The sequence below is a fragment of the Delphinapterus leucas genome, chromosome 5 (genome assembly GCF_059928025.1).
Source record: "Delphinapterus leucas isolate spDelLeu-1000000601 "Yukka" chromosome 5, BTC_Dleu_Yukka2, whole genome shotgun sequence".
Classification (NCBI taxonomy): domain Eukaryota; kingdom Metazoa; phylum Chordata; class Mammalia; order Artiodactyla; family Monodontidae; genus Delphinapterus; species Delphinapterus leucas.
Genome location: NC_143133.1, coordinates 33347105 through 33371518, shown reverse-complemented (window position 1 = coordinate 33371518; position 24414 = coordinate 33347105). Strand labels below are relative to the sequence as shown.

The 24414-nt window shown below is 37.2% G+C and overlaps 1 protein-coding gene across 5 annotated transcripts in view; it reads right to left on the bottom strand.

The window, feature by feature from the left end:
- The window catches only part of TBCK (TBC1 domain containing kinase), a 234913-nt gene that overhangs the window by 10436 nt on the left and 200063 nt on the right, over positions 1–24414 (bottom strand). For all 5 annotated transcript variants that reach the window (XR_002643661.2, XM_022567080.2, XM_022567079.3 and 2 more), the window contains one exon: positions 20037–20196. Coding sequence is in view for 4 of the 5 variants with exons in the window: in XM_022567080.2 (XP_022422788.2) it covers positions 20037–20196 (160 nt within the window). In the remaining variant the exon portion in view is untranslated. The remainder of the gene's footprint in view (positions 1–20036; positions 20197–24414) is intronic.

Below are 24414 nucleotides of genomic sequence, written 5' to 3'. Positions count from 1 at the left end.
TGAAAAATGGCAGAAGGTAGTGGAACAAAATGGTGAATATATTGTTCAATAAAGTTCCTGGTGAAAATGAAAAATTTTTCTTTTATTTTTACGTATAAACCGAAGGAACTTTTTGGCCAAACCATAGATGTTGTTGGACTCAGATCTTCGCAATTTTCAAAACAACTAACAGAAAACGAACTCAGTACTGCTGACCCCGCTTAACTTTTCCACAATTCTCTGCAATGCCTTAAGAGAGATTCAAATGCTGTTCATGTTTTAGAGCATAAGCTCTTTTAGAGCCACTGAGGATATCCTTAATAGTAATTAATGTTGAAGAGAAATAGTGTACTGTATTTCAAAAGGTATCAAGTGAGCTAGAGTGCAAAGTGAGCTGACCTTCATCCTGTGCTTCTTGCTTATTTCTCTTTCAACCAGTCCTTAAGAACAGAGGCACCGGATTCACCTGTCCCAAGTCACATGTGCAGGCAGCACAGTCTCTGGTACTACACGATTACTGAAACATCTTGGCTTCATTCTCCCACACGCAGCAAGACAATTACCATTTAGGTCGAAATTCTAAGATAAACATATCATTACTCAAAAGGGCTTGTGGATAAGCAGTCTTAGCGTTCAGTACTTTCAAAACACTACAGAAGTCAGAAAATGAGTAAGAAAGGACTTACTGTACATTTACCTAATCTCTCTTAGACTATGCTGTAGAGCTGGAAAGAGCTCCCACTGTTATTGTAAGGAGGGACATAACAAGTAGGCTGCTACTGAGCTGGAAAATGGTGAAGGCAAAGCAGGCAGAACAGAGCATTTTAGAACAATCAGGCTGCTGCGATGTGGGAGGTCTAAGAAGAAAAGCAGAAATGGAGTACAAGGAGATGGCAAATGTTCAGGTGCCTTGAAATGAAGCAAGCCTGTGCCTAAGTAAAGAAAAAGAGCAAATGTTGAATTTTCAGGTTAAGATTATGAGTTCTGCTCCTCCAGTCCTCTGCTTGTGGTTCCAATTATCCATGTTACATATTGGCCCCTAACAGTGAAGCCACGACAGCATCTTTCCACTCCTACCATGGAAAGAGCTCTTCTCCATCTATTCATTCATTTGTTCATTCACTTATCAATCAAACATTTCACTGAATTCCTACTAAGTACCAGGCACGGTTTCAGTTTTTGCAGTGCTTACAGTTCAGTGGAGGAGACGGCAGCAAAAAATATTAAGCAGTATGGCTATTACAAAATCAAAAGTTCAAGGTACTCCTGAATTTAACAGGAGTTAGGGGGCTGTTGCCCTCTCCCCATTCCTCTTTCATTAGTAATACCTGGAGGGAATGAGAACCCAGAATTGATGGTCACTGTCGTTACACTGATCAGGTAGCGCTCTCTGAGTCTATAGCTTGACAGGTTAGGGAGGAAAGAAAGGGCTATGAATCCACTGTGTGAAAAAAGCCATGTCACTTATGGAGAAGATATATGGTGGAACAGAGGAGAACCAGGCACACAGAGTTCAGGGTTTCATCCATCTTTTACTTTCCATCTGGAATTGGCAGCTTTACTGAGTGAATAGACAGGGTACTGGACTTCGGTGATGAAGCGTCTGGTGTAGACTACAACTGCAGCTTTGGGAGAGGCCTGACTTCAAACAGAAATCATAAACCTAGACTTACTGAATGACATCCTTGGTGGAAGTGGCAAGATATCATACTGGACCAGTGTTATGAAGCCATCAGAATCATCTAGGCGCTTTCAGTAAAACACTGATACCCAGGCCCACTTCACACCAGTAAGAAGTAGAGTTTCTTGGGATGAAGCTCCAGCAACAAATTTGTTTCTTTTCACCTATAATTCTAGGTGACTCTATTGTGTAGCCAGATTGAGGATTGCTTTATTACATAATGAGATTCATTTGCTGGTCAGGTTTGTCTGGGACTTCAAACAGTAATTTTTATAAGTATAGTACTGTGTGGAGAGCAAGTCACTTTGCACTAAATGAGGCTGCCATGTTGTGGGGCTGGAATTTGTAAGACCAAGTCCTGCCTGGAGACAATGGGACTCCTCAAACTGCACAACCAGTTGAGATCTAGCAGGCAACATCCTACGTGGAGTTGGCAGAATCTGGTATTTGCTGGGATAGAATTTTGGGAATCACAGACTGCAGGGGCAGCTGCATTTCTTGTGGGAAGTACTCCCATTTGGAGAGGGCAAAGCTCTGGCATTTTTGTCATTCCTCTGGTTAGTGGGATCTGGTGCTGGTACTCGTTTCTAGGGCTTGCGTAGGCACCCCTCAAATCATCACTGTCTGAAAGTGGCAGGCTCTTGTGGGTGCCACTCCATCTTGTTTTCTCTCTTTATCTTGCATCTGAGCTTGGACTAAGAGGCTGGCATGTTTGTTTAGAGGAAGTCAAGTTCTACTGTAGCAGGAGAATGAGTGGAGGAAAGGGATTTTTGAACTGCCACAGAGTAGTGCATGTTAACTAAGGTCAAGAAATTAAAGCTGAGAACAGGTAAGATTTGTGAGGGGCACAGACCAGGATCATGTTGCTTCTCACTGGGTATCCTAGGACACAGTTTTGGGTGGAACGTATAGTAGCAGCAGGAAGCTAAGAAAACTGGGCTCCTCAAGATTCTGCAAGGAGCACATTGCAGACAATTAAGCACATTGCAAACAATTAATTGGCCTTGTGAGTTTTAAGTTCATATTGGGGACTGGACAATGGGCATGAATTGACCAACTCCCTGGTGAAGCTCAAGCTGAGAAGTCTCTCTCTTCCATTTATTTGTCCATTCCTTTCCCTGACAAATAATGCTAAATTTGGGGTAATATTTCAAAAGTGAAATATCACTTTTGGTTGGGTATGAAACTGAATAAGGGAACTGGCAATTAACCTGTAATGAGCAACTGTAGCAATTTCATTTTCTTGGTTTTATGGATGTGAAACTGATGCTGTGCTAGTTTTATGTGTCCTCTTGATCCTCTGGAATGCTGAAAATAAGGTGCACATTTAATATTTCTGGCACCGTGTGGTTGGAGCTAGGCTGACACTTTATGCATATTATGTACCTATTTCTAAGAGTTTGGCTGGACAACTCAGATAAACATATTTGAGATGAGAAGTAAGATATGGGGTGATTTCTCGATCTGGAGTACAGTGTGGCCTTAAATATAACTCAAGGCCTGTCTTGTCCTGATTACTTAAGAGATTTCTGGAGTCATTAATAAATGTCTTGATCATTTTAACTGCCCAATTCAGTGATCCCAATTAGAAACATAAGAGGTGTGACAAGGATTCGCAGGAAAGAGGTAGAAATGATTTAACTAATACTCCACTGATCTCTTCCCTCAATTATACAATAATTTTAAAATGTCATTTTTTGTTTTGTTCCTTATTATGTTCCTCCCATAACTGAGAAAAGTATTCTGTCTCCTGCTAGTTTTCTGTACCCAGATATTTTATAATTAACACACTGACATTTATTTTCTTAAGAGTACTACATACGTTTATTTTTATAAATAAACTACATAAGAAAACCCTTGCACTTTGTTGGTGGGAATGTAAATTGCTGCAGCCATTATGGAAAACAGTATGGACATTCCTCCAAAAACTAAAAACAGAATTACCATATGACCCAGAAATCCCACTTCTGGGAATATATCCAAAGGAAATGAAATCTGGATCTTGAAGAGGCATCTGCATTCCCATGTTCATTGCAGCACTATTTACAATAGCCAAGATATAGAAACAACCTACACGTACCCCTGTGTTCATAGCAGCACTATTCACAATAGTCAAGACATGGAAACAACCTAAATGTCCATCAATGGATGAATAGATAAAGAAGATGTGGTATATATATACAATGGAATACTACTCAGCCATAAAAAGGAACAAAATAACGCCATTTGCAGCAACATAGAAGCAACTAGAGATTATCATACTAAGTGAAGAAAGTCAGAAAGAGAAAGAAAAATATCATATGATATCACTTATATGTGGAATCTAAAATATGACACAAATGAACCTATCTATGAAACAGAATCACGAACATAGAAAACAGACTGGTGGTTGCCAAGGGGGAGGGGTTTGGGACAGGGATGGACTGGGAGGTTGGCGTTAGTAGATGTAAGCTTTTCTATATAGAATGGATAAACAACAAGGTCTTACTATATAGCATAGAGAACTATACTCAATATCCTATGATAAACCATAATGGAAAAAACTATTTAAAAAAAAGAATGTAGGGTTTCCCTGGTGGCACAGTGGTTGAGAGTCTGCCTGCCGATGCAGGGGACACGGGTTCGTGCCCCGTACTGGGAAGATCCCATATGCCGCGGAGCGGCTAGGCCTGTGAGCCATGGCCGCTGAGCCTGCGCGTCCGGAGCCTGTGCTCCGCAACGGGAGAGGCCGCAACAGTGAGAGGCCCGTGTACAGCAAAAAAAAAAAAAAAAAAAAAAATAATGTATACATATGTTTAACTGAATCACTTTGCTGTACAGCAGTAATTAACACAACATTGTAAATCAACTATACTTCAATTAAAAAAAAAAGAAACAACCTAAATGTGCACTGACAGGTAATGGATGAAGAAAATGTTGTGTATATATACAATGGATTATTAGTCAACCTTAAAAAAGGAAATCCTGCCATTTGTGATACATGGGTGAACCTGGAGGACATATGCTAAGTGAAATAAGCCACAGACATAAAAACAAATATGTATGATTTCACTTACATGTGGAATCAAAAATAGTCAAGTTCATAGAAGCAGGGGTAGAATGGTGGTTGCCAGGGGTGAAGGGGTCAATGGGAGGACATGAGCAGATGTTGGTCAAAGGGTACAAAGTTTCAGTTGTGCAAGATGAATAAGTTCTGGAGATCTAATGCACAGCATGGTGACTAGTTACTATATATAGCAAGTATAACAATGCCTCATTGTATACTTGAAATTTGCTAAGAAAAAAAAAATGGTGAAGTGATGGATATGTTAATTGGCTTGATTTTGGTGATCATTTCATAATGTATACATATATAAAAACATCAAGATGTATGCTTTTAATATATACAATTCTTCTGTATCAATTATACCTCATTAACAGTGAAAAAAAAAGGAGTGCTATAAAAGGTGTGAAATCAGTTTTCACAGTATTAACATCTAATAACAATTAGGCAGTGGCTACCTTACTTTCTTATTTCACTCACAGAAGTAAAATCAGCTGGAAGGCAAAACCAAGAAGGTGAACACAAGGCCAGTAATCATCTTACACCTTACCAAAGGCACTTGTGACAAGTAAGGAGCAAAACAGGTAATTCCAGGGTATTACTCTAGCATGTTATATACTGGAATATGGTTAATTATGCAGTAAGAAAAAAAATGGGAGAGTTTACAAAAACAGACATTATGTGGTCTAAGCGTTCTGGTCCATGTTTATTTGAGAGATAACTATCCTAATGGTGTCTGGGATATTCAGAATCCATGCTATGGTGTATATTAGTCTTCTATTCTTGGAACTAATCTTTGGGGATTAGGAAATGGGATAGTGTAAAGATTTCATCTTAAAAAACATTTTTTATAGTTTGTGTTATATAAGGGGACATATACATAATTGTAGCGCACTAACTCAATGTGTTTAAAATTTAAAAGACATTTTAAAAAAGTCTTTGAAAGTTATCAATATAAAAACATTTATACAAAAAAGTAATGATGAAGTTTATAAATATAGAAATAATAAACTTTGTGTGACAATTTTAATATAGAAGGCCACAGAGTAGTCAGATCAGAGACCATGTCCTCAGTCCATTTCCACAGTTAAGGAACTGAAGTAGATGAAGAATATGAAGATAACGCAGTGAAAGTTTCACTTTCTATTCTTGGCCTCCATGCTTGTTTTTTAGTAAGTTGCAGTGCTATTCTCTCAATGAGTTCGGTAATTTTTAGTGGTATGTGGGCCACTCAAGGGGTATATGAGAAAAAGAGAAGTTAATATTTTCATGTGCAATTATAAAGTTCTCATCTTTGTCTCTTCTATTTTACCGTCTTATATATAATTCTAACAAAATCCCATGAGGAGTAAAGGAAAGGAAAATAATTTTAATGTTTTAAAGTATACACTTTAAATAGAAACGGCAAGGAAAATAAATATTTCCCAAAGTCACATGATGTCAGCATAAGTCAATGCAACTTCTGCTCCATTGTTTGCTTTGTTTACATCGCAATAACAGATATTTTTTTCCTCACATGTCCAAACGATATTTTCCTTTCCTTTCTCTTCCATTTTCCTTTGATCTCTTGTTTTCTTTGTTGATCTCCTCTACCAATCACTGGCACTAAAGCAAATTTTTCTTATTTATAAGCTATTTTGTAATGGAGACAATGGACTTTTACAATTTTTTGAAACGAATGTAAGTTGTATCTTTTAATGGTCTTTCGACAATCTCTTGTTCAGGTTATCACCTGGAATTTGTTTCCTTTCCTAAAATAATACATTTATAAGTTTTTAAATTTAGTTATGGTAAGAAAGAAAAACCCTACATCTTTTTTTAAAATTAATTTTTACTGGAGTATAGTTGCTTTACAATGTTGTGTTAGTTTCTGCTGTACAGCAAAGTGAATCAGCTATACGTATACATATATCCCCTCTTTTTTGGATTTCCTTCCCATTTAGGTCACCGCAGAGCATTGAGTAGAGTTCCCTGTGCTATGCAGTAGGTTTTCATTAGTTATCTATTTTATACATAGTAGTGTATATATGCCAATTCCTATCTCCCAATTCATCCCACCCCCTCCTTCCTCCCTTAGTATCCATACGTTTAAGAAAAACCCTACATCTTCTTGTTCTGTATTGTAGAATACTAACTGTTTATAAGTGGAAGGATTCTATAGATACCCATCTAGTTTTAAATCCCCTTTGAATTCCAGTCTGAACTTCTAAATGCTTGACTGACATTTTTTATACTGATGTCCCATTAGCACCTCAAACACAGTATGTCCAAAATTCATTACATTCTCTCCAAATTTACTTTATTTTTCTCTTTCTTATCTCTGTTAAAGGTATCAGCAACCTCCCCCCAAAACCAAAGCTGGAAACTCTAAGGTGATCTTTGAGTTAAAAAAAAAAAAAGTCCTTTGGCTCTATATTATTCAGTTAGACACAAAGCTGTGTTAGTTCTGTGATTTGTCTTGGATCCATTTCCTCTTTTTCCATTCCTCTGCTCCTACTCCATTTTAGACCCCAGTTACTCTTGAATTCGTTCCTAAGTGGTTCTTGCATTCTTAGTTTTTCCCTTTCCCTTTTACCTAGCACTCTGCGGCCTACATGGTAACATTATGGAAGACCCTTAGGAAATCCTGAGACTCCAGTAACTGCTGTGTAGAGATATTTTCTTTCCTAGGGCTATTGCCCTTAAGCAAGATGAGCCAAGATCTGTGGATCCCTTACAAGGAATAGCTTGTTTATCCATAGTCAGTAAGAACAATTTGTAGTACATACCTAAAAGCTCTTATTCAAAGTTTCATCTTGATAATATTAAGTCTAAAGTTTCTTCGAATTTTGAGAACGACAAAAGAAATTCTTCAATTTAGACTTACACTTGCCTATTCTTTATATAAATACATATATTTATTTATATTTAAGTTAAAGGTTAATGAGAAAGAGGCTGTCCTTTAGTATCCCAAATAAAGGTAAGAGAAGATAGTGACAGGATGTTACCAGATGCCTTGAATCATATAATAAAAGCAGTGAGGCCATTTCTTGAGTCTCCTTTTGAAAGTTGCAGAGCTTTGGCTATCAGTCTCAGACAAACGCCTAGGTGTCATCTTCTCCCAGCAGCCGCATGAGCTTTGCTGACACTGGGGGCTTAGAAACTAGACAGTGGGAGATTGCAAGCTTGAGACAGAAGGTCAACTAAAGGTAGAATCTGGAAAGAATCTGGCACTGAAATAGATTGGGAATATAGGGAGAGTGAAATTCTTTAACTGGTCTCTGGTTCTTGGTGTTTTAAAATTTCGATTTCATTGGGATCAACTGCAAAAGAGATGGGAGACACTTTAAAAGTAATTTTCCAAATGACTTTCTAAAATACAGCTGATAGTGTCACTTTCCTTCTTTAAAACCTTTAATAGCTCCCCACTCCTAAAATGTAAACTCCCTAGCATAGCATTTAAGGCCCTCTATAACCAAAAGCTCCCCCTATCTTTCCAGCTTTATCTGTAGCTAAAATGCTCTTCAGAGAAGCCCTGTGCTTTCCAATCAGCCTGTGTTATTTCCTTTGCCTGGAATGCTGCCTCCTGACTATGGCCCTCCTCCCAACACTTTTTCTTACTGAAATCCTACCAATAATACAAGGTCTAGGTCTACTATCACCTTCTCCGTGAAGCTTTAGAAATCCTTCTGTTAACTGGAAGAAACTCCTTCCTTCTCATTGATTTTCTAAAACTTTAACTATAAATCTCAGAGCACATGACACATTCCACTTTGAATTTTAATCGGTTGTATCAGTCTTATATTCTTAACTAGATTGCAAGATTTATAAGGGCAAGGGACTGTCTTTCTCATTTCTGTTTCCTCATAATAGTTTCCATCATGTAGGCACTCAATGTTTGTCTTAAACTAGTAGTTGATATTAGCATTTTTTCTTTTATTTTCTTCTTCTTTTTACCAATTTCTATAAGTGCATTGTCTACTGCAAACGATTATTTTTCAGGTGTTCATTCTTAACTTAGTCATTAATTCAACCATCAAATATTTATTGAATGCTTGTTACTTGAAAGGCACAATGCTAGGGGCTGTGGGTACAATGAATACAATATAATCCCTGTCCTCAGTGAGCTTGGAGTTTAGTAGGAGATGCAGGTAAGTGGATAGGCGATTACAATGCCATTTGATAAATGCTACACAGAGCCATCATTTAAGGTTGTACAAATTGTGCCTTATATGAGAGAACCCAGAAAAGAGGTAAGTGGAGCATGAAATGTAGCCCCATCCTCTCCTTTCCAAGCTTTGCGCCCTTACATGGTGCTGTGTATCCCTAAACGAAGGATGGGTTTTTATCTAATGCACACAGAGACTTTGTATATGATAGCGGTCCCAATGCCACTATAAGAGTAAGTAAAAGATTTTCTATGAGCACTTGGGAAGGGCACTTAGTCCCAAACTTGAGGAGTTAAGAATGAGTTCCATGAAGAAATGCTATATAAACAGCTTTTCAAGACAAATGGGAATTACCCAGGTGAACAGAAATGAGAAGAATGCTTCAAATAGAGACAAATACAGAGACAGCATTTAAGGAACTACAAGTAGTTAATTATGGCTGGAATCTAAGAGCAGTGAGGGTGAGCTTGGAAAACAAAGCAGAGTCCAGATCATGAAGGGCCTCAAAAACCATGGTGAAGGTTTGTATTTTATTCTGAAGGCAATGGGAAGTCATAGAAGCATTCTGACAATGACCAGACTGACACTTCAAAAACCTCACTGGTTGTAGGGTAGAACTGGGGGAAGGAGGCTGCAGGCAAGGACAGTGGGAAGTTGCAGGAGGTCAGGCACGAGATACTGGTGATCTGAGTGAAGACAGTTGGGAAGTGGAGATGAGAGAATTTCAGACCTACTTAACAGCAAAGACAAACAATAATTTTCCATAAAGTTTTTTCCACCAGTCAAGAAGGTGAGAAAATCCACTCTTTCAATCAAACAGCCTGGGTGGTATGGATGAAAGTGTGGGAACTTCGTAGTTAGACAATACATAGTTTGAATCAGGGTTCTACTACTGGTTAGCCGTGGGATCTTGGGTAAGTCACTTAGCCTTTTTGGTATTAGTTTCTTCACCTGTTAAATCTGAAACAACACACTTGAATAGTACACTTAAAGTGTTGTTGAGAGTTTTAAATTAGATATTATATCTGTAAGTGCTTGATTCATAGTAAATACTATAAAGCTAGTTTCCTCCTTTCCTCCTCTTTCCTTTCCCCCATTGATCCTTTAATAGGAGAGCCATTTACAACACCCTGAAATTGTATAGATACAAACTTAAAAAAGCAGGGTTGTCCCCAAATGGTATGTAAGGTAGGGCTTTTCAGTGTTAATGGTGAACTCTTTAACTAATGCTTTACAGTATTAATGGTGAACTCTTTACGTTGGAGCAGTAATTTATACTTGTGACTCTTACAGTTTACTGAGTCCTATATACTTTTGGCAATCAGAAGAAAGCTTATGAACCTATTCTCTAAAAATATATATATAGCACATATGTACAACACTTTACATATAATTTTAATTAATTCAAAGACCTTCTAAAATTCGTGATGAACTCTATTAAACATTTTCCTTTATGCTAATTCATTTAATTTTAAAATTTATGATAGTTGATAGTGACCTAGTATTTATGCATATGGCAAACTGGGATATTTCTGTAGATATACAGTTTAGTGTTTAACAATAGCTTATACTTTCAAATAAGTTCTCTTAAGAATGGCTATGTGGATGTTTTCTGAAAAGTTGACGTTAAAGAAATAGGAGAAAACATTTTAGCTAGGACATAAAAAGTTTGTTTTTATGACATAAAAACATACTGGCTCATACTGAGGCAGGAGGTAGATGGGCCCTCAGGGCAAACGGTTTGAGTTTGTTCCCTGTGGACAGATGCTCCGAGATGGGAATAACAGGACAATTGAGAGAGAAGGCTGGGCCCTGCCCAGATAGCAAATAACGAGACCATAAATTCCTCATTCTCGAAGTCAGGAGGCCTCCCCAACTATACATGCGCAGAAAGCCTCCTTGGAGGTCAAAAGGGGAGTGATGTCAAGTGGCCAAATCTACCCATAGGCCTCTTTGGTAGAATCCATCTTAGCTAAGAGATGTGCAGGCACACATGGGAAAATCCTGAGCTATACCAAATATGGACTTTGAACCAGGCAAATTAAATAATTGGCCAAAGGAAACCCACATAAAAGTGATTCAAACTGCCACGAGGGTGTGACTCTCTCTCTGAGCCCGCCCGTGTGTCTATCCACAGGTACTGTACTTCTTTTTTTCCTAATAAATATTTTACTTGTTTCACTACTTTCCATCTTTGTGGGAATTCTTTTTCTGCAAAGCCGTAGGGCCAGGGCCCTGTCACTGACCACTGTGGCTAGGATTCGGTGCGCTCACTGCCGTGACCTGACCTCAATCACTGGCTGGGAACCGAAACCCTGCTTCAAGCCGCTGCAGGCCGAGGCCACCCAAGATCAATATTAGAGGATAAGCCTCTTCTGATAAAATGCCATCATCTAATAGTATCATGTATCAGGAGCTCTAATGAGCCTTGTGGTACATTTTCCTATGATCTGCGATATTTGCGACCAGAATTTCAGCAACAATCATTTATCCACTTCTGTTTACATTAGACAATTGAGAACTGTGTCCAAGCCACTGGTCAAATTACACACAATATACTGTGCTCTAAAAAGGATGTATATAATAAAAATTCAGATTCAAAACAGTTAGGGCTGTGATGGATCACAGCCAAGTCCCAAACTTTGTAGGTCAAGAGGGAGACTTACTATGGTTAGTTTCTTATTCAGTCACAAACATTCCTGTGGTAAGGAGTAATGTATTAAATGGTGGGCTGTGGAGGGCAGGATAGGTATACAGAATAACACGTATTAAGACAAATAACTTTTATCCTGTGACAGTTCATGAATATAGGTGCCAGAGCTCACAAGATTCAGATGATGTCTTGGCAGTTTTTCCTGAAAATTGGAAATGAGCTCCCTCTGCCTTTAAAAAAATTGCTTATACATAAAATACAACCAATAAACATGTTAAAAAACCAAAGCCTGGATTAGGTGTTTTAAGGCTCCCTTTACCACAACTCCTACACTGCTTTTTAATTCACACAACTTTTGAAAGGTTATGAGAATAGGGAATCTACAGGACAGGTTTTAGGTCATGGACCTTTTAAAGTAAGTTATCCTCCATCACTTAACAAATGTAGAGTTATATAGGAGAGTTTTCACTGTTACTTTTAAGCCTCATATGATGTCTACTGTGTTCAAGTTGCATTAATATCTAAAATATTTCCTTATAATCTGATATAAAACCACAGACCAAAACATTTGCTGACAAGAAGGCAAGGAAAAAGTCAGGAAAAAAGCCAAGTTTAACCATACCCAGTACTTACAGGTATAACAAGACCAAGAAAGAATTCTTTGCATATTTGGAACTTATAAAGAAGATTCACTTCCTATTCTTTATCAAAATGCTTAAGATACAACTATAAAGAGGACTAATGTTTTCTGACAGGTAGATGATCTCATACAAAGTAGTTAGAAGTATTATATTAATCTGACAAACTAGGCAGATACTATCTGGAGCTAGAGAAATTTACTATAGGGATAACACACGTGCTGAATTGGTTTAAAGTGTTTTCAGAGTCATTTGGTCCCCTCTGAGCACACACCTGGCATAGGATAACCTCAGATGCTTGAGGCCAAAAGCTAGGGGAAAAGCTTGAGCAAAAGGAGGAAGAAGACAGCTAGAGAGAGAAAAAGGGACTGGCAAAAGGTAAGGGCTACGAGTGATCATCACAGTATCACAAAACTTGGTTTAGCTTGGTTAAGGGATCCAGGAAGTAATGAGGTGGGACTAGAGGGTGGAAGCCTTCTCTTACCGCAGTACAAATTAACTTCCAACCTAACACCCGAAAGCCAAATAACCCTGGCCTCCAGGGAAATGTAAATGAACACAAATGGAGTATTATCTTATTTTTTAAAATAGCTGCAATGTTATGCCTTGCTTATTATAAACCTGGTTATTTTCATTTGAAAACAGATGTCATATTTTAAATTTAATCCTTACATGCCAAGAGTAGAAAGCATCAGCTACTCACAATGTTTAGTCATAGAATTGCCACAAATATCATCTCTTGTGTAGGCTTCTGACTCAAATGCTATTCAGAAGTATTTATGTTCTGCTCTTTTGTTTTTTCAGTTCTTCTTTGTTTTGTTTTAAAGAAAAGAATAATAACACACATGGCTTATTACTGCAACTGGCTCTTATGTTCTCAGATTTCTTCCAATGACAAAAGAAAAGCACTGATTTCATGCCAAGAATATAACATTTTAAGAGTAAGATGAGCTGTTCCTAATATTTTCCAAAGGGTTGTTGACAAGTCAAAGTGAAATGCAAAGATTCCTTCAATTTCTTTCTTAGATAATCTTTTGATGCGATACACTATCAGTGATGAAATGCTTGTGGTCTCATAACCACTAAATATAATCTAGATAGAGAGGAATTATTTTTAAAGTCTCATGTGTTTCAGTGACTAACATAGCATTATGATGTACTGCTGAAAGGACTCACGGAAAGTAAACACCATTTGGAGTTTCATTTTGCTCTGGTGAATGTTGTTGGTCATTTTCCTGTCTGAGACCCATCACTAACTCAAGAGTTGGATCCTACTACATTACTTTCCCACAGCGGAGAAAATAGTATAACCCAATAACACTTTAAAGCATGCTGTTGTGCTAAATCATCATTCTCGCTAAATATAATTTACTTCTAGGAAAGAGGTGGATTCACCATCATGTTTTGTCAAGCCGAGATATATGTAACTTTGATCTTAGGTTGGTAGTAGGGCAGTGTGAGTAACGGTTGCTAGGAGTATCAAAACAAATCATACGTTTGCCCATAAATAATATTTGATTAATGCTAAAGATCAAAATTTCCTTTAAATCTGAGTAATCTGCTCAAGGATATAACAATGAACTGTCCTCTGGGTTCATTTAATCCATGATATGGATGGTAGACTACCTCTGCCTCTCCCTATTGATCTGAATAGTTATAACCTTAATTCTTAGATTTATACACTTGCTCTCTGAGATTAATTCAGCAAGTTTCCCTTGTATGCCCAGGGAATCTAATTCTAGTTTAGCAATTGAAGATGCAGTTTCTCGTGTGAGTTTCAAAAAAGATGATTATCTCTGCAAGAAGACAAGAGTGAGACCTTGCCATGTTTTTCATTTAAATGTGACACAAAGCCTGAATTGACTTTATCCTTGTTTTGATGCAGAGGTCTTCCTACTCCCATAAACCCTAGCAACAGATGCAATCTGTATTTGTTTGGCTTGTCAAACTAAACTTGACTATACAGCAGCAAGGATCAGCACAAAATCTGATCCACCCTTGGAACAATAGTATACATTTCAGAGACTAGGGACTCCACTCACTTGAGACTATCTAAATTTCCTTGATGCTGACATAACTTTGTTCACAATATATCTGGATATGCTTGATTATATAATGCCTCACTGCTTTATTTAACCTGAAGGGTAAGGTGAATTAAAGATTAACTGACAAGTGAGATTTAGTAGGACTTAAGTCTGGTATGAAGAAGCCTCTACATGGAATCCTAATTAAACTAAAATCTTTGTAGTCCTCCTTTTTTTGCCCTATTCTGGCGGGGAGCAATGTTTTATCCAGATAAGAAATGGCAGATTCTAAAAGTTTTTGATGTATTTAATGTGGGAGCTAGGCCCAAAACAAAAGCCTTATGAAGTGGTAATTGTAAAGAAGGCATCTCATAGCAAAAAGTTGCTAATCAGTTGTAATTACAGGAAAAATAGTTAATGAATACATAATTAAAAGAGTATAGTATATCTTCCGATTATATATAGTTTTTCAGGTACATGAATAAGCAGTATTTCTCAGATTTGTTCTGTCTTCTTTTATTGAGCTATACTTGATTTCATTTAATATTTTCATTTGTTGAATTTTCAGTCTAACTTTATTACTAGGTTTTAAGAGAAGATGTAAAACTAGAAAAATTACAATCAGTGCCTACCATTTTGCAAACAGAAAATTCCCAAGTCCAAATATGGGTTTGACATAAAAATCATAAAAATTTGTAAAGATAACCTGTAACCATACCGACTAGATTGGCATCTCTGCTTTCTTCTCACAGTATTCAACTATGGCTTTCTTAATCTTTTCAAAATAGGACTGTGCCAGTTGCAGTGCACTGATTTCAGCTTAGAAGAAAAGCTGCTACTTGCTTGGAAATCACTGTTTTGTTTTTGTTTTTGTTTTTAATACCCACAGAGGAAAAAGATGAGACCTGATCAGAACAGCTCTCATGAAAGATCCTCCACTACTGTTTGACTAAAAATTGTAGGGCTTAGATGAATTAGGGACAGTGGGGTATCCTGAAGACATCAAACCCTAGAACTTAAAAAAAGTCGATATAAAAATTTATTAACATGAAATTTTCCATTTAAACCATTTTTAGGTGTACAATTCAGTGGCATTAAGTATATTCACAATGTTATATAACCATTACCACTGGTCATTTCCAAATTTCTTTATCATTCCAAACAGAAACTCTGTACCCATTAAGCAAAAACTCCCATTCTCCCATCCCCCAGCCAGCCCCTAATAGCACTAATTTACTTTCTGTCTCCATGAATTTGCCTATTTTAGATATTTTATACAAGGGGAATCATAGAATATTTGTCCTTTTGTGTCTGGCTTATTTAAACTGTTTTCAAGGTTCATCCATGTTGTAGCTTGTATCAGAACTTCATTCCTTTTTTATGGCTGAAAAATATTACATTATATGTATATACCACATTTTGTTCATTCATCTGTTGAGGGACACTTGGGTTGTTTCCACCTTTGGCCATTGTAAATAATGCTGCTATGAACACTGGCATACAAGTCTCTGTTTGAGCCCATGTTTTCAATTCTTTTGGGTATTTACCTAGGAGTGGAATTGTTGGTAATATGGTAATTCTATGTTTACATTTTGAAGGAATAGCTAAACTATTAAACTGTTTCCTACATAAGCTGCATCACTTTACATTCTCCTAGTCATGCACCAGGGTTCCAATTGCTCCACATCCTTGCCAACACTTGGGTGTGAAGTGGTAGCTCACTGTGGCTTTGATCTGTGTTTCCCTAATGACTAATGATGTCAGGTATTTTTCATGTGCTTATTGGACATTTGTATACCTTCTTCAGAGAAATGTCTAAAATGTCTAAATATTTGCCCGCTTAAAAATTTGGTTGTCTTTTTGTTGTTGAGTTATAGGAGTTGTTAATGAATAGAAATATAACTAATGTTTGTGTGTTGATTTTGTATTCTGATAATAATCCTTATTAGATATATAATTTACAAATATTTTCTACCATTTTGTGGGTGGTAAGGATTGCTGGCCACCACCAGAAGCTGGAAAAGGCAAAGGAAGATTCCACCCAGAGCCTCAGAAGGAGCATGGCTGACACCTTGATTTCAGACTTTTAGCATCTAGATCCATGTTGCATTAAGCCACCCAGTTTGTGTTATTTTTAATGGCAGCCCTAGGAAACTAAGACATGTTCAATTTTGATACCTTTTATTTTTTTTTCTTGCCTAATTGCTCTGGCTAGAACTAACACCAATTCTTCTCAAACCCTTCCAACAAACTGAAGAGGAGAGAACACTTCTTAACTCATGCTACAAATCAGCATTACTCTTCTACCAAAGCCAGACCAAGACACTGCAAGAAAAGAAAACTACAAATACCACTGATGAATAGTGATGTAAAAACTTCAACAAAATACTAGCAAACTGAATTCAGGAGCCTACTGAAAGGATTACGCACCATGACTAAATGGAATTTACACTAGGAATGCAAGGATAGTTAAACATTTGAGAAAATCAATCAACATAATATACCGCATTCATAGAAGGGAGGGAAAATCATAATTATAATCACCTCCATTGATGCAGAAAAAACATTTAATAAAATTCAACACCATTCCATGATAAAAACACTCAATGAACTAGAAGTAGAAGAGAATTTCCTTAATGTGGCAAAAGCTATATATGAAAAAAATCCAACTAACATCATATTCAACAGTGAAAGATTGAAAGCTTTTCCCCTAAGGTCAGAAAGAAGACAAGGATGCCTGCTTTTGCCACTTCTATTCAACAAAGTACAGATTCTACTTGTTTTCAGTGTTTCTGTGGAGGAATGGGAGATTAGAGTTGCCCACTCTGCCATTTTGCTGATGTTACTCCCAAACTCTAGAACTTTTATACTATCATCATACATAAAGCAGTACTTATTAAATTCACATATATGCAAATTATAGTGCTGGAAAATAAAATTAATAGGTGAAATCAACTGAGTGCCTACAACCATCAGGCTTTGTTCTGAACCTTACTGCCTAATCTGAAATCTTCACATCAATGCCATGAGGTAAGTATTATTTTCCCCATCTTATAAAGGAATCAGTGGTGACTTGGAGAAGTTAAGCAATTTGCACAAATTAACAGCTAGTAAGAAACAGAACAGAGCAGATAATGTAGTCTGACTAAAAAGTCATACATTTAAATAGTATCCTTGTAACAGTCAGGGTTCCAACAAGCCCTGAGGATAAATTGAGGGGGTTTTACTTACAATGAGATTAATTACAAGGGTATGGGTGGGATGTAAGAGAACCATAAGGGATGGTGTAGTAAACCTGCACTACCAAAAAGCAGAGCTGTTGCCACCCCTAGAGCTAAAGGGACCGGGGGCTGGAAAGACAGTGGTGTAGAGAAGGCTTACTGGAGAGCAGTGTTAACCTTTAGTAGAGGAACACAGCAAAACCGAGAAAATTTTGAGGGAAGGATCCAGGGGGATAAATATCCTGACCTCCCTCCTTCCCATAACTTGTCAGAGCTCCCCATAAGCTCAACAACTGGAAGCCAGAAGACATGAAGGTCAGCCATCTGGGGTAGAGAGCAGGGTGAAGAAGTGTGGAGAATGGATCTATGATGGGAGGTGGGGCAAATGGAAGATATCCAGTACAACCATGGACACACAGTAGAATTCAGTAAATATGCTTTAAGTTAGATGCTTCCAACTTAAAGGGAGGGTGAGGAGGGGAAGAAGCATTAGTAAAGTCATACAGATCTGTACAGCAGACAAAAAGATGATGGAACAATATAAGCAAATGAATATCTAAAGTTCTCTTTAGCCCCATGATGAGAAAAATTATTAAAAGTACATCTGTGGGACTTTCCTGGTGGTGCAGTGGTTAAGAATCTGCCTGCCAGTGCAGGGGACATGGGTTCAATCCCTGGTCCAGGAAGATCCCACATGCTGCGGAGCAACCAAGCCCGTGCACCACAACTACTGAGCCTGTGCTCTAGAACCCACAAGCCACAACTACTGAGCCACCGGGCCACAACTATTGAAGCCCGAGTGCCTAGAGCCTGTGCTCTGCAACAAGAGAAGCCACTGCAGTGAGAAGCCAGCGCACCCTAACGAAGAGTAGCCCCCCCTTGCTGCAACTAGAGAAATCCCACCCACAGCAAGGGAGACCCAACACAGCCAAAAATAAATATATAAAATTTATATTAAAAAAAATGTACATCTGTGGATAAAGAATGTCACCAGCCATTTCAGTAAACAAAGGATGTTGCAGCCATAAAGCCATTAGCCACTGCAGCAGCCTTTGACGATGCACCCTGAGGGGAATTCAGGATGGAGAAAAACAGAATAGTGGCCCAAGGCAGTTAAGATGCATATCAAAGGAATAATTTCAATAAGCCCAGACTCTTGCATCTTCCCATACACAGAAAAGCACTAAAATCATTAACTTGAGATGTCTGTTTTTGTGATTAGCAATAATCTTTTGATGTTCAACTACATTTTTTTTTTTTTCTTAGCAAAAAGTCCTATATACCCTGGCTCCTCCCTTATCTCTTTGGAACAGTCCCTTAGAGCTATCCAAGAGGCTATATCCCCAGCTTAAGTCCTCAGTTAGTCCACTGAATAAAACACAATTCTCAAATTTTAGACTGTACATTTTTTTCAGTTGACACATCTCTATACAAATATTTAAAACTGTTTCTCGGGGCTTCCCTGGTGGCGCAGTGGTTGAGAGTCCGCCTGCTGATGCAGGGCACACGGGTTCGTGCCCCGGTCCGGGAAGATCCCACATGCCGTGGAGTGGCTGGGCCTGTGAGCCATGGCCGCTGAGCCTGCGTGTCCGGAGCCTGTGCTCCGCAACGCGAGAGGCCACAACAGTGAGAGGCCCGTTTACCGCAAAAAAAACCCCACCAAAACCAAACAAACAAACAAAAGCCAATACTACCATTAGCTCTGTACTTCTGAGACAAGGATTATTGGATGCTTAAAATGGTCTAGGACCAAAAGTCTTAAACTTCTTACTTGACTATATTTCCATTGATCACCATTCTGGATTACTCAGTTTACTTGCATAAGTTATCTGCAGGGAGGAAACTATCTCTGTTACTTTGCCAGGGGCAGATTCTTCCGTCCTTTTAGAAAAAGGGCCTGTTCTGGTTTATTAATGTTGCCTACATCTAGATATGTTTTTTTAAAACAGCTTTACTGAGCTATGATCGACATATAACAACATGCATATTCAAAGTGTACATTTTGATAAGTTTGACAGGGGGATTTGTAAACAAGCCCCTTTGGTTCTCATACTCCCTATTCTCTAACTTGCCTTTTATAAAAAATAAAGGTGATGTTTTTGACCTCCAAAAGCTACTCTTTATTTTTCAAAATGTTTAAGAACATAGCCAGAAGAGAGCGAGGTCATTTTATTGTTTCATAGTCCTCATATTTGAAAGTTGATATCCTTCCTGAATTCTCTATCATCATAAAGCTTTGAGCCTATAGTAAACAAAACCCCCAAATACAACAAATTCTCTCATGGTCAGCTTTCACAACCTCTAATCAAGCCCCAGTGTTTTTCTACAATGGAAGGAATTGAAGCTACTTCTTGTAATTTCAGGAAGTAGATAAAAACAAAAACACCAAAACTAAAACAAAACACCTTAGGTTATCATTTGAAGTTTCCTAAGCTTAGTATTGACCCTGATGCTGCACAATGAGGAAAAAAGCTTGAATTCTTTTACTGGGAAAAGGTAGACAATCTCTTTTATGTAAGACTATAGACAGATCTTCAAAGCTCATTTGATATGCAACCCGCTTCTGAAGAAACACTTTTAGACAATCTGTTGCAGTGGGCAGGTAAAAAGCTCATCATGATGTCATATGACATTTCTGCATACACTTACCTCTGCTGTGTGCTTTGCCACATTCCCCACGATGACAATGACCTTCCCTTTGAAGCTCTGGAGCATGGCAGTGTAAGGTCCTTGGGTAAGCTCCCCTTCCGCAGTAAACGCAGTGCTGAATGGAATGTTGATGCTGCCTGAAATGTGACCCCGAATAAAACTGAGAAAAAAAGTTAAGGAAAACATTTATTTGTGTGCAGACTTGAATGTGTGACAGAAGCTCACAGAGGTAATTGATTCTCAGAAGACAGTACCACTAAAATCAAACACAAATGGAGACCAGACTTGAAAATTCCGAGCAGACGAAACCAGTTTAATCATACAAGTGAAGATTTAGCTTATTTTGCAAGACGAGTGAGGCTAACTTGACCTGGGTCACTTGTTTATGTCTCTGAAAATCATAAGTGAAACTTAAATTGTTCCCCTAAATTGATATGAGATGATCACTAACCAATTCCCTTTCATTTAAGAAAATTCTAATATTGTAACCAATTGCTGAAAAATAGTCACTGCTGCTTTTTAACAATATACCTCTGAGCCTCACTCCATGTTTTGGTTCCACCGCTCCTGGTTTGCAAACTGTCTTTTGGTGTGTGCACAATAAACTTTTACTAATTACTACTTCAGTTATTCATCAGTTTTACTTTTTTTTTTTTTCTGAACATTTGACAGTTCTAAACATCTTCCATGCTCACAAGTATTTTATTTAAACAACGTAAGGCACCTCTGCAGAAAAAAAAGTTAAATGTGAAAATGCAATGAACAAGTGAAAGGAAGACGACTAGCCAAAGATATAAAGAAGACTTTCCTGATTAAATGAAGTATTGTGAAAGTGATCAGAATGCAACAAATAAATGGCAGTCACAAAGCTTGTACAATATTCATGGTTTTCAGTTCCTTACTATTATTATGATTATTTTAAAGATCTGAAATATAGCCAAATGGATATTCTCAGATGTAACTTGATAATGCAAAAGCTTATCTACTCTGGGCAAGCAACTGTTAAATGGGACTCTATTTAGAATTGTTAGAGGTCATTAGCACTGGCTGGAAACATTTCTGTTGTTGGTTTATTTCTCAAGTAAACTTAGCTATTTCCATTCTTTCCAATTTTATGTTCTCTAAAGGGGGTGATGTTTTACTATATTTGTACTTTAGAAGGGTTTAAATGATTTCATTGACTATTACTTGTAATTTTGGAATTAAAAGCTTAAGCTTAAAATATTTAGAAATATCATAAGATCTTAAAGAAAAAAATATTCCTTCAAAAGTAATTAAAAAGTACAATTTTAAAAAGTGAAATTAAAAAGATGATTCTTCATATAGAGTCTGTAGAGGAAGATTCTGAAATATTATTATTAATCAAATAACTTCTCAAAAAAGCATAAAATAAAAACTGCGAAAACTGCTCTGAAAGAGATGTATATGATGCTTTGATAGGATATATCAATTTGGGGAGGACAGGGAAGGTTTCCATTAAGGAACTAAGTGATGGCCGAGGTAAAATATGAATAATTAATAAAAGTTAATTAGGCAACAGGATGGAATGGAGGTGGTATAGGGTGGTGGAAAGGAGAAACATTTTCAGACAGAAATGTCAGGCATATATTGGGGAGGAACATGACCAATCAGGAGAAAGGAAGGCCAGTCCTGGTGTAGAGAACAAAGACAGCATGAGATAAGATGAGCCTGGAAATGGATGCAGAGGCCAGATCATACAGGGCCTTGCAGATGATGTTGTTAATACTGGTCTTTATCCTAGAGCAATGAAAATCAGAAAGTATTTTAAGCAGAGAAGTAACAGATCGCATTTGCACTTCGGCAACAATGTGGAGAAAGGTTAGAAGGGGAGTGAATGTAAAGATTAGTTTATAAGACATGTAGGCAGTATCTCATCTCTTCCCTAACAATCACTGATAATGACCATGAAGAGATGTTTGTGTTCAATAGAAGCATTTTCCCCTAAACTTCCACTTTAGATGTGTTCTTTACAAAATGGAAAAGTCGTAGAGTTTTAAAAAGTTATGTCACAAGCAACGAATATTCCCCCAACCCCCAAAAAAGACTCATTTGTCATTCCTGTAGAAGGGGGAAAATTATAATTATTTATTGACATGACAGTTTCTCAGTTGCCCCAGTTTGTAGGTTCATCTTTAGAATACTACTTCTCTTGTTTCTCTTTCTTTTTCCCTCATTAATGGAGAGAGAAGAAATTTGAGGCTCCTACTCTCAAGAATGATGGTGGAGGTTGAACATGTGTCTTAAATTTCTAGTCAGCTGTTGCTTCATCCTTTCTTCTTTAAAGAAGGCATCTGGCATTAATAATGAGGGAAAGGACATAAAAAGTTCTGAAAAATGAAATGAGAGGTAGAATAAATATTATCATCCCAGTGTATACTGTTTAATTAGAGTCTTCTAGAATGAACAGAGAATTTATGAAAGGAGATCACCCTTGAATTTCAACAGCACTAGTTTTTCAAACATTTATAATTACTCAATACTCAAAATATCAACTGCAGTTTTCATGAACAGAAATGACTTTGTACTCAGCATATAATTACTCCGACAGCACTTTAATCTTCAATAAGGACATACCTTAAAATAAAAATAATTGATTTTTCAGAAACTCTGAACCTAACAACTCAATTATTCTCAGCAAATATATCTACATCTGCTAGTCTGAATCAACTGGCAGAGAGACTTTCTGTGTTTATCAAACAGCCAGTATCAACCATGAACATTTTTCCTTTCTAGTGCTTTTTGAATACCAAAAGCAATACAAATCTATACTAGTCAAATGCTCTAGCAGACATGTCTGCACTGCCTGCCCACCTCCCACCTTCTTGTTTGAAAGGAGCTCAACTACTGACCCTGATGAAAGGGTGAGCCTAGGCTGTCATGTTTGTATCAGGTGATCCTGCCACGATCAGGACTGACAGGATAGGAGGGAGGGGATGAGTGAAGGTAGACATCTGACACAGGATGATATCCTGTGTCAGATAGGCTGAGCCAGTTAGATTCTCTCCCTTCAAAATCAAAATAAAAGATAAAAGACAATGCTCAGACTGTGTTAAGCTTAACAATGTAAAATCACATTTGAGTGCCTTCTATATATGTTTTATTCAGCCAGATGTTAAAAAATTAGTGACTCTAGAAATAAAATTATTTTACAAGATAAATTCTATAAATATTTGGTTTAAAAATAGTACCCATCTGTATCCAAATACCCAATATCTAATATCTGTATCTAAAATCATAGATAAGCATCTAGATGATTTTGTGGGTTCAATATCACGAATTTATTATGTGCTTTTAAAGAACACTTTAGTATGTCATACAAGTATGTCATAAACTTATCCTAGAATTTTCTTTTGTGCTTTATGGTTTGATGTTTTTAAAAAAACCACTAGATTAAATGTTAAAATGCTTGACAAAGTAAGATTGCAACAGAGTCTTTTGGGTAAGAGAAAAGTTATAATCCAAAATGCAAAACTTTTTCAAACATTTTTCAGGCTATTTTAACACTTTGGAAGATAAGACACAAAAGAAAAAAATGTCTTAAACCATACTTCCCCTATTCTTAGTTTAGTTGAAGCAAAAAAATCCTGGAAGACATATAAAAGCACTCATCCAAGAACACTCTTGTCATAAAAATTCTAGTGCAAATAAGATTGGGTAAGCACAAATGCTTGTAGACAGGGTGGTCAAACCTGTAAATAGCTATCCTTAACTATGAGACTGGCAAATAGCAGAGGAGAACGAGACTGGCCTAGTTACACATTAATATATTTACAATGAACATTTTCTTTTTAAGTAAGTTGGACAATGAAGACAATTTCGGTTATTTAAGGATCTTGTTTCCTTGGTGATTATTTACATTTCACTGCCTACATTAGAAATTCTCATGTGACACAAACATCATATGATGAAGTAGAACTTTTTAAGGCAATTTCTAAACACATGAGAGGCTGTCAGATTATACTGTAAAGGTAGGCAGCTGAATACTATTTTTAACTTTCTGAGTCTTTCATAATCATAATAAAATACTAGGTGTTTGAAAAATGAGCACAGAATAGATTCTGTACATTTTGTGTTAATTGGACAGAATACGTAAAGTAAAACAGAAGTTGATTTCTGACATATAGTGACTCTGATTAATCCTGGGCAAAACATGGCAAGAAGAGCAAAATGATACAGAATACACTGAGATAAGCACTTTCTCCATGTTCTAAGGACGGAAGTTTTACTTCCTTGTACTGCAGTGGAAGACAAGTATGTATAAGTTCTTAATAATAAGGTAGTATTAGAGACGAACATGCAACAATATATATTTTAGGATTACGACTGTTACTTCATTGCTTTCCTCATATTCTAGACA